The sequence below is a fragment of the Nyctereutes procyonoides genome, unplaced genomic scaffold (assembly GCF_905146905.1).
Source record: "Nyctereutes procyonoides isolate TBG_1078 unplaced genomic scaffold, NYPRO_anot_genome, whole genome shotgun sequence".
Classification (NCBI taxonomy): Eukaryota; Metazoa; Chordata; class Mammalia; order Carnivora; family Canidae; genus Nyctereutes; species Nyctereutes procyonoides.
The window spans coordinates 6,780,581-6,793,015 of record NW_026575037.1 but is presented as its reverse complement, the minus strand read 5'-3'; the positions used below and the strand labels follow the sequence as shown (position 1 = coordinate 6,793,015).

General features: G+C 42.0%; 1 protein-coding gene and 1 pseudogene across 1 annotated transcript in view; one reads left to right on the top strand and one right to left on the bottom strand.

The window, feature by feature from the left end:
- The first annotated feature begins 448 nt into the window (after positions 1–448).
- Positions 449–1,670, top strand: LOC129506092 (40S ribosomal protein S6-like; annotated as a pseudogene).
- An 854-nt stretch (positions 1,671–2,524) lies between these two features.
- The window catches only part of AXDND1 (axonemal dynein light chain domain containing 1), an 87,074-nt gene continuing 77,163 nt past the window's right edge, over positions 2,525–12,435 (bottom strand). The window contains exons 23-25 of the mRNA XM_055319548.1: positions 7,229–7,311; positions 6,059–6,309; positions 2,525–2,730 (exon numbers count right to left, since the gene is read on the bottom strand). Coding sequence (XP_055175523.1) covers positions 2,651–2,730; positions 6,059–6,309; positions 7,229–7,311 — 414 coding nt within the window. The 3' untranslated portion in view covers positions 2,525–2,650. The remainder of the gene's footprint in view (positions 2,731–6,058; positions 6,310–7,228; positions 7,312–12,435) is intronic.

Below are 12,435 nucleotides of genomic sequence, written 5' to 3'. Positions count from 1 at the left end.
CTTCTTGAAAATGTATACCCTGCAGAGTTCATCTTTGACATCAGGAGCATTAGTAGACTTGCTTGGCAATCCACACAGAAGATTGTCTTGAGGCTTTGGTGCACCTGCCTAGAATGACCTCTATTTTTCAGAGGCAGAGATAGAAGTCCTACTGAGCTCTGGGCACTGCTTCATATCAATATGGCTACAGAGGACCTTGGCCTCAGGCTCAAATGGCAAGCACTCCCATTTTGTAGGTATGCAGGCCCTAGGCAGCAGAGCTACAGCAGTTATACTCCTATTTTTAGAGAAACTCCTCTGTTTCCTTTGGGAATGAACTTGCTGGTAGGTGGGACACTTATTTGGAATTGCAGAAGCGGGCAGATGGTACTTAGAGCTTTGAGGCCTGCAAGCAGAATTCCCAACAGTCTTTAAAGTAACATGCACTCTTTTTCGTAGCACCTCCGAGGCGATAGGCCGCTTCAGGATGAAGCTGAACATCTCTTTCCCAGCCACTGGCTGCCAGAAACTCATTGAAGTGGATGATGAGCGCAAACCACGTACCTTTTATGAGAAGCATATGGCCTCAGAAGTTGCTGCTGATGGAAGGGGTTACATGGTCCGAATCACTGGTGGCAATGACAAACAAGGCTTCCCCATGAAGCAGGATGTCTTGACCCATGGCCGCATCCACCTGCTGCTGAGTAAGGGGCATTCCTGCTACCGACCCAGGGAAGTGCAAATCTGTTTGGAGTTGCATTGTGGATGCCAATCTCAGTGTTCTCAATTTGGTTATTGTGAAAAAAGGGGAGAAGGATATTCCTGGACTCACTGATACTACTGAGCCTCATCACCTGGGGCCCAAAAGAGCCAGCAGAATCTGAAAGCTTTTTAATCTGTCAAAAGAAGATGATGCCCGACAATATGTTGTTAGAAAGCCCCTAAACGAAAGGAGAAAAAATGAGTGGGAAATACCAGAAAGAGAGACAGAACATGAGAGACTCCTAACTCTGGGAAATGAACAAGGGGTGGTAGAAAGGAAGGTGGGTGGGGGGTGGGGGTGACTGGGTGACAGGCACTGAGGGGGGCACTTGATGGGATGAGCACTGGTTGTTATTTTATATGTTGGCAAATTGAACACCAATAAAAATAGATAAAATAAAAGAAAATAAAAGAAAGCCCCTAAACAAAGAAGGTAAGAAACCTAGAACCAAAGCACTCAAGATTCAGCGTCTTGTTACTCCACGTGTCCTCCAACACAAATGTCGGCGTATTGCTTTGAAGAAACAGCATACTTAGAAAAATAAGGAAGAGGTTGCAGAATATGCTAAACTTTTGGCCAAGAGAATGAAGGAGGCCAAAGAAAAACGCCAGGAACAGATTGCCAAGAGATGGAGGCTGTCCTCTCTGAGGGTTTCTACCTCTGAGTCCAGTCAAAAATGAGATTTTCTAAGAGTGACAAAATAAATAAGATCAGACACCAAAAAAAAAAAAAGTAATATGCAAAATGTAGATTATCCAGGTAATAATATATGAGTTACTGATCTCCAGCTAAGAAAGGCCAAGAAAAAGAGGAAAGCCCAGTGAACATGTGCCAGAAAGCACCTGACAAAGGACTTGACCAGTGTCAAATCAGCAGGACCACAGTGTAGAACTAGACCTCTGGGGACAGAATCACACAATGCCCACAAGTGCAGAGTAGGGCTGGGTATGTGGTGAAGAGCCAGGCATGGGGCTTGCTCACCAAACTCCCTAAGGACCCTGAGCACACTATGGTATGCACTTTGAAACACTACCACTCGGCTCACCAGGGGCATAGAACATGTCACCGCTGAGACAGGGGGAGCACAGAGGAGTGTGATGAGACCTATCACCCTCTCCTGAAGGGTCAGGCCAGCTCCATGGAAGTGAGGTTAGTACACCTTTGTCTGGACAGCTGAGCAGAGTGCTTGATCTCTCCTAGAACAAACGCCACAAGCGAGGCGATCAAAGCAAAAAAATGGAGATTTTGGGTGAAACTTCAGCAACATTCTTAAATTTCAGTAACATCCTCCATCCTTTCCCTGTGAAGGAAACTATCTGAGCAGTGCCCTGGTGGCCCATCACCACTGTCAAACATCCACAGGATCCAGTAAGCAGGAGGCTCTGACACCCATCAGTTCTGTGACCTTGGGGATTCTTATAACCATTTGGGGCCTCAGTTTCAACTTCTGAGAAGTGGGGATAACAGCATCTCCTCCACCTACTTTGTAGGGTTATTGTAAAAATCAAGTAAATCATAAAAATGTCTGAAATCATAAGAAATCTGAAAATGCTACCAAAACCTAATTATTAGGCTCCTCTCTTTTAAATTGAAAAAATACTGCTTTCCCTTTGCCACTCTCCTTTAGAACTCAGTCTTCAAGAAGCACTAGTTTCTTGACAGTAACTGGCACTTTTCACAGACCACTGTTTGGAAATCACTTGAAAAGGCTAGGAAACTATTGCACAAGCTATTTTTAATCTGGGAAATAAGCTAATACACTTATGTCCTACAGCCATCACTGTGATTTTTAAAAAGAAAATGTTCTTAGGTCGTATGTCGTAGCTTTTCCAGTAGCTGCTGCACAGGGAGCCCCACCAATTGAGACACACGTTGGGAGCCACGATGAAGCCCAGCGCTCTAAGGATGCTACTTGAGTTTGATCTTATAATTGGATTTAGTCCGGCTTCTGGATTTAGGGTTGAGAGGACCCTCCTTGGGCTGTCCCTCTGAAAAGACAAAAACAATTAGAGGATTGCAGCAACAGTACCTAATATTAACTAAGGACTTTTAACTTTACAAAGCATTTTAAAAATTCCATTCTGCCTGAATAACTCCCAAGCCACACACAGGCAATGTGCCCCAAATTTGACTCTTACGTTGGTTCCTGAGATTCAGAATGCATTTTCCCAAAGGTAAGGTGTGGTCAATCAGTAACCTGAGTTCTGGGTCCTAGAAAAGAGGTGGTCAAGGAGAATAGAGAAACAGGAAAAAAATTTTTTTTTCTTCTTCCTTTCTATGCATATCTTGAGCTTGGTGGGAAAAAATTTTTTTTTTCCAAATAGAGCTAGTATCCAGAATCCTCCCACATCCAGTCCTGCACTTCTGTTCTGTTTCCTGGTCCTTCTCCCGTTCTCTTGTGCACTCCCTACTCAACCCTGACTTTCAGGATGGGTGCAAGAGGCCTCCGGCCAACAAGCCAGCTCTCCCTGGCTGCTCCATGCCACCCAGCTTCTCACTTTGAATGCTTCCCACTGGCTGCTGCCACCTCCACCCCACATTTAGTCATCTCGTTTATGCCCTTATCTTGCTCTCAATGTATCTCCCTCCTCCTAGCTCCTAACCATAGGCTTCACTGAGATCAGAGACTAAGCCACTATTCTTTGTAAACTTCCCTCTCAATTCCTGTCTTCATTCACAGCTCAGAGCACAGTGATTTGCTAGTTATCAAAAATACTGATACAAAAGAAAAATAAATATGTCTTCTGCTCTGCCCAGATCTTCCCCTTGCCCAGCATCCACAAGCCTCCCTCCTTTACTGTATACTACTGTCCATCCTTCACTGCACAACTCTCAAGGGAAAGGTGATCTCATGCTCTAAGTCACACAAACATGATGCTGCATATGCCCATATGAGTCTCATGTTGCTCTAGAGAGTTTGCATTGTTCAAAGGAGCTGCCTGCTAACCCTAGAATGCCCAACTTATGGATCTTCTGGGGAAAATGTTCAGGTCTCTTGCATGGTATGGGAAATTCTTGGCTTAGGAGCCAATTCTCCTATGCTTTGCAGAACCTCTGAGCCCCTTGGCCATGACTTTGAGGGGGTATTTGGAAGGAGGGGGAAGGGTGGTTATGTTTGTGTAGGTAATTGTTTGTTTATAGGTTGCGGACTAACTGTACATAGTTACCCTCTACTTAAAATTATTAATACTTTTTATTCTGGATTTAAGCTTGCCCCCAAGATCTTTATGGAAATGGATGAAAATAAAGTCACTCATTACATACTGAGGTAACCTCTCCAGTTTAACATGTAGGCCTTTTGCATGGTTTGCATATTTATTTTTCTGTAATCTGGAAAAAGTCTAGTTTTCAAACTACAGGATAAAATTATACAGTGTGAGATGAAAATTTTTTAATCCATGAAAACTATCTCACATATTATTTAAAACTAAAGTTAAAGGATTCTCACACTTGGAGTAATTAGCATTTTACCAGTTGAGAGTCAACAGAAGGAGAGAAAGTGAGTTCAGTATGGTGACAGTACAGATATACCATATCTGGGTGGGAGACTGTGGGGCACTGGCCAACCTACTGCTTTTGCTGGGGATACAGGTGAAGGTAGGGCTGACAGAGAAAACCAGAAGTAGCTATCTTCCCTATACCATCTCTTGCACCAGGAGTAGTCCTGGGAACAGACTGTGGTCACAGTTTGAAGGTGAAAGCAAAAATCAAAAACAGTCCTCCAATCCTGGGGATACTGAGAATTGCTTGAGGGCAGGTTATTACACTAATTAGAGGTAAGAAAATAAAGAGTTCAATTCCTTTTCCTATAGAATAATGGTGACTATTTTCATCATACAAAATCAAACAAGGGAATGCCTGGGTGGCACAGCAGTTGAACATCTGCCTTTGGCTCAGGGCATGATCCCAGAGTCCCGGGATTGAGTCCCGCATTGGGCTCCCTGCACGGAGCCTGCTTCTCCCTCTGCCTGTGTCTCTGCCTCTCTTTCTCTCTCTCTCTCTCTCTCTCTCTCTCTCTCTCTCTCTGCCTCTCTTGAATAAATAAAATCTTAGAAAGAAAGAAAGAAAGAAAGAAAGAAAGAAAGAAAGAAAGAAAGAAAGAAAGAAAAAAAATCAAACAAGTACCAAAAACCAAAGTCAAAATTCCCCATAAATCTCCATCAACCAGAGACAATGTTTATCAATATTTTGGATACAATTTCCTTCTGCTCTCTTTTCTAGCTTTAAAAAAGTGGCATATTACTGTTTTCTTGCATTTGATATTTAAATATAAGAATGTCCAGAGTTGGGCAGCCCCGGTGGCTCAGCGGTTTAGCGCTGTCTTCAGCCCAGGGTGTGATCCTGGAGACCTGGGATCAAGTCCCACGTCAGGCTCCCTGCATGGAGCCCGCTTCTCCCTCTGCCTGTGTCTCTGCCTCTCTCTCTCTCTCTCTGTGTCTCTCATGAATAAATAAATAAAATCTTAAAAAAAAAAAAGAATGTCCAGAGTGCCTGGGTGACTCTAGGTTTTGGCTCAGCGTCCTGAGATCGAGCCCTGTGTCAGATTTTGTGCTCAGTGTGGAGTCTGCTTGGTTTCTCTCTCCCTCTGCCCCTCCCTCTGCTCATGTCTTCCATCTCTCTCTCTTTCTCTCTCTCACATAAATAAATAAATAAATAAATAAATAAATAAATAAATAAATAAATAAATAAAAAATAGAATTTCACATGTCATTATAAACCATTTTAATAGTAGTATAATATTCAAGTATATTACTATAACATAATTTATTTAACCTTTCTTCCATGTTCAGAGAGGCAGGTTGCTTCTATTATATACAATGATACACTGAACATCTTTGTGCATTAATCTTTTTTCCTGTGCTTAGGATTATTTCCTTGGACTAGATTCTCAGTAGTAAAATTATTAGGTCAAAGTCAAAGTATATGCATGCTTTTAAGAAATATCTGTACATACTCTTATTTTCTGAAAAATTTATATGTCTGTATACCCACAAGTATCTGTAAAACAAACCAGCAGTTTGACCTTTCTGCCCAGTATTATATTCTTTTGATTTTAAAGATCTTTGCCAGTTTTAGAAGTATAATTTGTATCTTATGTTAGTTGATTATCCACAATTGTTAGTCATTTGGTTTTCTTTTTGTGAGTTGTCTGAATAAGACAGTTATGTAGTTAGATGTGTGTGCATTCCTATGAAAAATATGAACCAGTAAATCAGCATTAAAGATATTAATATTCTTCTAAGATATTTGTTACCCAAACATGTTTCGTTTCATAAATACAACCTAAGTAAAGAAAAGTGAGAAAGCAAACCTCACCTTTCTTTAGAGATTTTTGAGAATGTTCTAGTGGCCTGGTTTCTTCTTCTTCATTGCCTTCTTCTTCATCATCTTCTTTTTCTCCTTTATTTTCTTCTTCTACTCCTCCTTCAGACTCCTTCTTTTTAGACCTCATCAAAATATCCTCTAATTCCCTCTCCAGTTCTTTATTTCTTATAAGGGTATAATGAAGTTTCTCATTTGCATCCTCGAACTTCTCTTCTGCTTGTCTGGCTCTGTTTTCAACCTCTCTGATGTGGATAATAGAGTCCAGAGAAACACAACAAAATGAAAAGGTCTGAAAAAGTATCTTTCACATATAGAAACTCATTGTCTAGAAGAGGCAGTAGAATTAGCTAACAGCATCTGAAAAGTACAAATAAGGGAAGCCGCAGCATCCATCCTCAGCTAAGAACTGGGGTCTGGGATGCTACCCTGGATAATAATGTCAGCATGGTAGTTATGCTATGATTTAAGAATGCAACATGTTTATCATCTCTTAGTGAAATCTGACCTCTGGGTATTTGGAATTCTCCAGCAATAGCCAAGGAACTCCCTTTCAGTAGCTAATCTTGGCTTGTCTTCATTGATGTGATCCAACAAACTAAATCCAAGAATGTCCCTTCTTTGCCAGCATCTCTAAAACCAGATTTTACAATCAAGAAAACCAGTCTGAAATGTGCTTCTTGATTCCTAGAGCACATGTTATATATCTACATGGATATGCTCTTCTCTTAGTGTTCTTAACCATCCTAACGATATCGCTCTTCCTACTCTTTGGGTATGTAGCATTCTTTCTTGCATAGAGTAGTTTCTCCCAGTTCCATGTATGTCTCTAGCTCATCTCCTAGAAACACACTGGATAGGTCACTTCTAACACCCTCTTCCCCGCCTCCACACACACACACACACACACACGCACGCACACGCACACGCACACACGCACACATACACACTTTCACTTCCTCCATCTCCACTGTGGGGGAGGATGGATGTTCCTATGAGAAAGGCAGAATGCATTGCCTCCAGCAGAAGATTTGGAGATATTCATCCCACTAGTGAGAATAAGGGAAGCAGAAGAAACAAAGGTAAGCCAAGAAGTGAGGATTTCTCAACCAAAATTCCCAGCCAGCAATCTCTGTAATTCCCATTGTAGTGCCTCATACTCACATTAACTTCTCCTGTGTGCATTCAATTATAGCCATTGCTTCAAGATACTTTGGGGCCAATGTTCCTTGATTAGCTGATTCTCTCTGACGAAGGAAATGTATATGATGAATAAACTGAGAATCCCAGCAAATAATCCTCTACTTCTTCAGGAGGTTCTAGACCAAGTCTTCCAGAATATTTTTTCTACTACATATATATATATATATATATATATATATATATATATATATATATATATATATATAGTAGATGGTTAAGCACAATCTTAACACCAAAAAAGAATAGGGACTATCTGTGGCACATAGCATACCAGCTTTCAAATTATTCATATTACAAGTGAATAGAAAATTGCCTAGAATTGTAAAGACTCAGGGAAAACAATATTAACAAAAAGAAATAAGAAAGATTTAAAAATAAAAGAGAAGGGTAAACATGTTCCTATAATAAATCAAAATAATGATCAAGGAGATTAACTATATTTTTCTTAAAATAATTGACTTCACTATGCTCATAACATTGCAAAATCCAATCAGATCTTTCAGTTCCTTAGGGAACTTCACAAATATCAAGGCAGTGAAAACATGACAAAAAAAAAACACCTCTTTCATTTATTTTGATTTTAAATACATTCTATGAAACAAAATAAAGGGAAGGTAAAAGAAAGAATTTAGAAAACCAAAATTATAAGCATATTTAAAAATAAATATAACATTTTCCCAGAACTGTGCACTTTTTAAAAAATTGAAGTATAGCTGACATACAATGTTACATTATTTTTAGGTGTAAAACATGCTGATTGGACAAATCTAAACATTATACTATGCTCACCACAAGTGTAGCTACCACCTGTCACCATACAGCACTATTACATGCCATTGGCTATATTCCCTATATTCCTTTCATCCCCATGACTCATTCATTCCGTAACTGGGAGCCTGGACCTTCCACTCCCCTTAAACCCTTTTTTGCCCAGAACTGTATTCAAAAACTCATTTATCCATGCTTCCCAGCCTGAGGCATGTAAAAAGTAAGCCCCACATTATTGATGGAAAGGGAGCTCAAAGAGGGTAGGCAGCCTGCCATCCTTACAGAAGGATCTAGCAGGTTAAAACAAAACCCTCATCTAGGCCTCTTCATTCTCAACCACACATCCCATTGCACGATGATAGCTTTTTCTAAAAGAAAACCAGAGAAAAGAAACTATGTTAAAAATGTTCACTTTAAAAAAAAATGTTCACTTTTACTCTTCGCTCTTCTACTCTCTTATTTCCCCCCTCATCACCTATTCTCCTCTTTCTGTTTTGCTGTCGTTTCTTGAGGAGTTTGTCTGGAAAGTAAATGTGATCATTGTCCAGCCTGGAAGAGCAGCAAGTGATGTGGCTGTGCCTATGCAGCACACGCCACTAACTTATTTGTTCTTTGAACTCAAAAGAAAAGCTTTCAGAGCAGAGGCTTCTAGAACTGGAATTCCACACAAGGTTTATAGCTGTATGAAACAACTTGGTAGAAATCAGAGTAAATCAGAACTGTACTCTGTGTACACTTAAGCCTTTAGACTTTCTCCACACTCATTCAACAGATATATAGTGTACCCCTGAACTCTATGGGTCTGAACTGCACATGCCTGCTTACTTATACATGGATATTTTACAGTCCAGGGCTATAAACATATTTTCTCTTCCTTATGATTTTCTTAATAACATATCCTTTCTTCTAGCTTATTGTGTAGTAAGAATATGGTACATAATACAAGCAACATACAAAACATGTGTTGATTGACTGTTTATGTTATCTGTAAGGCTTCCAGTTAACAGTGGGCTGGCTATTAGTAGTTAACACAGGCCTCATGGCATTGGACCTTCCTTGTTCGTGCCAATCTGCTGTAGCTTTGTGCTTGGTCTCTGACTCCAATTCTGTCCTTGGCCCTTCTGACTTGGTCTTCCTCAGGCTTGGCTCTACTGATCGGCTTTCAACTGGACAGTACCTCTAGGTTTGGAACTATCTTAAGGAGGCTCTGGCTCCAGGCCGAGCTCTGTGGCATCCAACTCCCAGCACTGACATAGTGCCCCATAAGCTTTGGACATATTTTCTAAAACCACCAATTCCAAGGTCCCTTCCCAGTTGCTGTTTTAAAATAGGTAAATTTAAAAAATAAAATAAAATAAAATAAAATAGGTAAATTAGTCACTGTTCTGGTATACACGATACTGTGAGAGGGAAACAAAGACCTCTAAGGGTCACCTTCAGCCCAATAACAGAAGGAAGGGCAGAATGTCTAATCTTATGTTAAAAATACTAGATGCCCCCAGGTCTGGCCTCTGTTCATCCTTCCTTGGGAGTCCACAGGTGATCCAGCAAAATCTTCTATCTCCCTTATACACTTATAACTCTTTAATAGACAGCTAGAATCTATGGCGTGACGATGAGCCAGAAGGGGCAGCAGAGCTGTAGGCAACCGTACTCATGCAGGCAAGCAGCAGCGCATGGGGGCCCATGTAACTCTGGGCATTTCTGGTAGCCTTGGGGAGAGCTGACGGGTTTAATCATCCCCTATCTCCTCCAGCCAGATGAGATGTTAAACAGTTCTGGCTGCTGGTCCTGCAAGAACAATGCTGGAATGATTGTGATTCAGAGAGGGCCACCAGCAGTACTGGGCCACAAGTTTCCAGAACTGATTGAACTGGGCTGCATCTGAAGGCAGAGTGGCCTTCTCTCAGGAAGGGCAGTGGCAAAGTCAGTGCTGCCCAACAGGTCCTGGGTTCACAGTGAATCAGGCATACCGCCATGTCATATACATCAAGCCCACTTTGAGTACGATTATCAGGAATTCCTACAAAGCCCTAACTCCCAGGTAACTGAGGAGTGTTTGGGATCCTGAATGGTGCAGCCCCATTAGGGTAGACACTAGGGCATCAGGTGATGGTATCAATGAGGCCCAAGCTTAAGAGGCCAGGCTATCAGTCTGCCCTAGCTGATGGTAATTTCCCACCACTCCTGCTGAGTGGTGTCACTCATATATCTCAGCCCCAGAAGACCCTGTATCAGAGTCATCTGCAGGACAGGATATGAAGAGTAACTAGAATTCTCCATGCTCAGGCCCCGAGCTTTCTAGCGGTCTGGAGCTACATCTCACCAGAAACCTGGGACCCCTCTAACTTCTCGGGCTCTGCAGTTTTACAACTCACTTCCCAGGGGTGTGACAAGTTATACTTGCATACTGCAGGCTTTCTGCTTCCCGATCCCTTCCTGTTTTCTTTCCTTCCCCAGGGTTAATCAAATGTACTGCTTCCGGGGAGTTGTGTTTTTAGGCCAGCAAGAGAGCATGCAGCTGCCTGATAGGTCTGGAGCCTTGGACCTGTATCCCTGTGACATGGTTATTTATGTTCTCAGGAACATAAGAAGCTGTCTGTCCAAAGAAGAGGTAAATAAAGGGGAGAAACAAGCAAACAAAAGTACAGGTAAAACTTACAATAGAAGTTTTGAAACCTCACAAGCACCCTCAGGGAACCCCAGTCTTTTTGTGAATGACAAGGACAAAGAGCATAGGCCCCACCAGCTCCTACTGGCCCTCAGCACTGTCCAAATCAAGACAGCCCTTCCCCAGCTCCACATCTGCCCATCTCTGACCTCACAAGCCAGTTAAAGGAATCTTCATCCTCTGGGTACCAGCATCCCCAAATATCAACCTGGCCTAGTACGATTGGGCCCTTTCGGTGTGACCACCTGGTGATCCCTTTCTGCTGTGAGTGTTCAAGCCACCACCCATAGGATGGATGTGATTCTTCTTTCCCTCCGGGAACTCGCAAGTAGTTATACATCCGGCTGGCATGTTTGTCCATTCTGTGGACCTTACAGTCAATGAGAATGTAAACAGTTCCATCCTCATGACACAGCATAAGCAAATTTCCAAAGCCTAGAGACAGACTTGCTGGGCCACATCGTCCTTGGTGAGCTAGTCACATGGCATCACACTGTGTCAGATGGAAAGTGGGTATCCTGGAGCAGGAGGCCCCCACCATCCAAGACAAGCACCGTGCCCTCGGTTCCCCCCCCCCCCACAGGCTGTTTTCCGGCCTGCTTCCTGCCTGGCTTGGGGATCAGGGAGGTTTGAGCCCTGACTCCTGGCCTGGATGGCACAGCAGGGGAGAAAATCTGAGGCAGGAAGGCTCTGGGTGGGATTGGGGGGTTGGTTAGCAGATTAAATGGTGCTACCCTTCATCTCCTTTTCCTTACATGTCTCACAGCCCTGCTTACTCTTACATCCTTGCCTCATGCAGTCTTAAAGACCAACAGATTAACATATTATATTAAAAACATGTGGAAAAGGCATAACTTGGGGAGAAAGTGATTGCAACCCCTCTCAGCACTAGTCTCGCCCCAATTTGCCAGCACCTGCCTGACTCTCTGCATGTTTCTCCTCGTTCTTTTTATAAGAGGTAGAACCTATTTCCCACAGGCTCCCTGAACACACATCTTTGCAATCTGCCTCAGTCCTCCAGCTGTTGTCCACTGCTACCCTCACCACAGCTCCCCTCCATCAATACATGCCACTGTCTACTCAGTGGATCAGATCTCTAACAATGAAATGGTTCTTAACTTTGGGGCTAAAAAATCTGAGTAAGTCTATGGATTTCTGGTACACACACCCTGCCCTTGCAAGGAAACACACAGTATAAACATAAACGCAAAAGTGTTATATACCATTTCAGGGGATTAATGGGATGAAGGCATGACATCCTTTACAGAGAGACATATCATTCTAGAACTGACTGAAGTCTACCAAGGTCCTAGAACTTTCTGTGGAAGAATGTTAAGTCTGTTTTCCTGCTGAGTTTCCAAAGGTTTCCAACTTCCTGGTAACTCTTCTGGTTGGAGGTAGATGCTTATTGCAACTCTCAATAGAGTCTGCAGAATGAATACATTCAAATAAATAGGTCAAACTTTGAACAAGATATTGTTAAATTAATGAAGGCAATTGAAATGCTGATTTTAAAATGAGATTTAAAGAAGAGAATGAGAAGTTTTTATAAAGTTATGGTAAAACAGACACAAAATAAAACCAAAAAAAAACCAAGAGTTTTTAGGGATGATGCTGGGAAGAAAAAAAATCTGAAAAAAATGTATTATGTAGGAGCTCCTGGTCCTCCTGGAGCCAAAAGACATGTTATCGGTATCATTTTTACATAATGTTAAATTTCTTAGCTTTT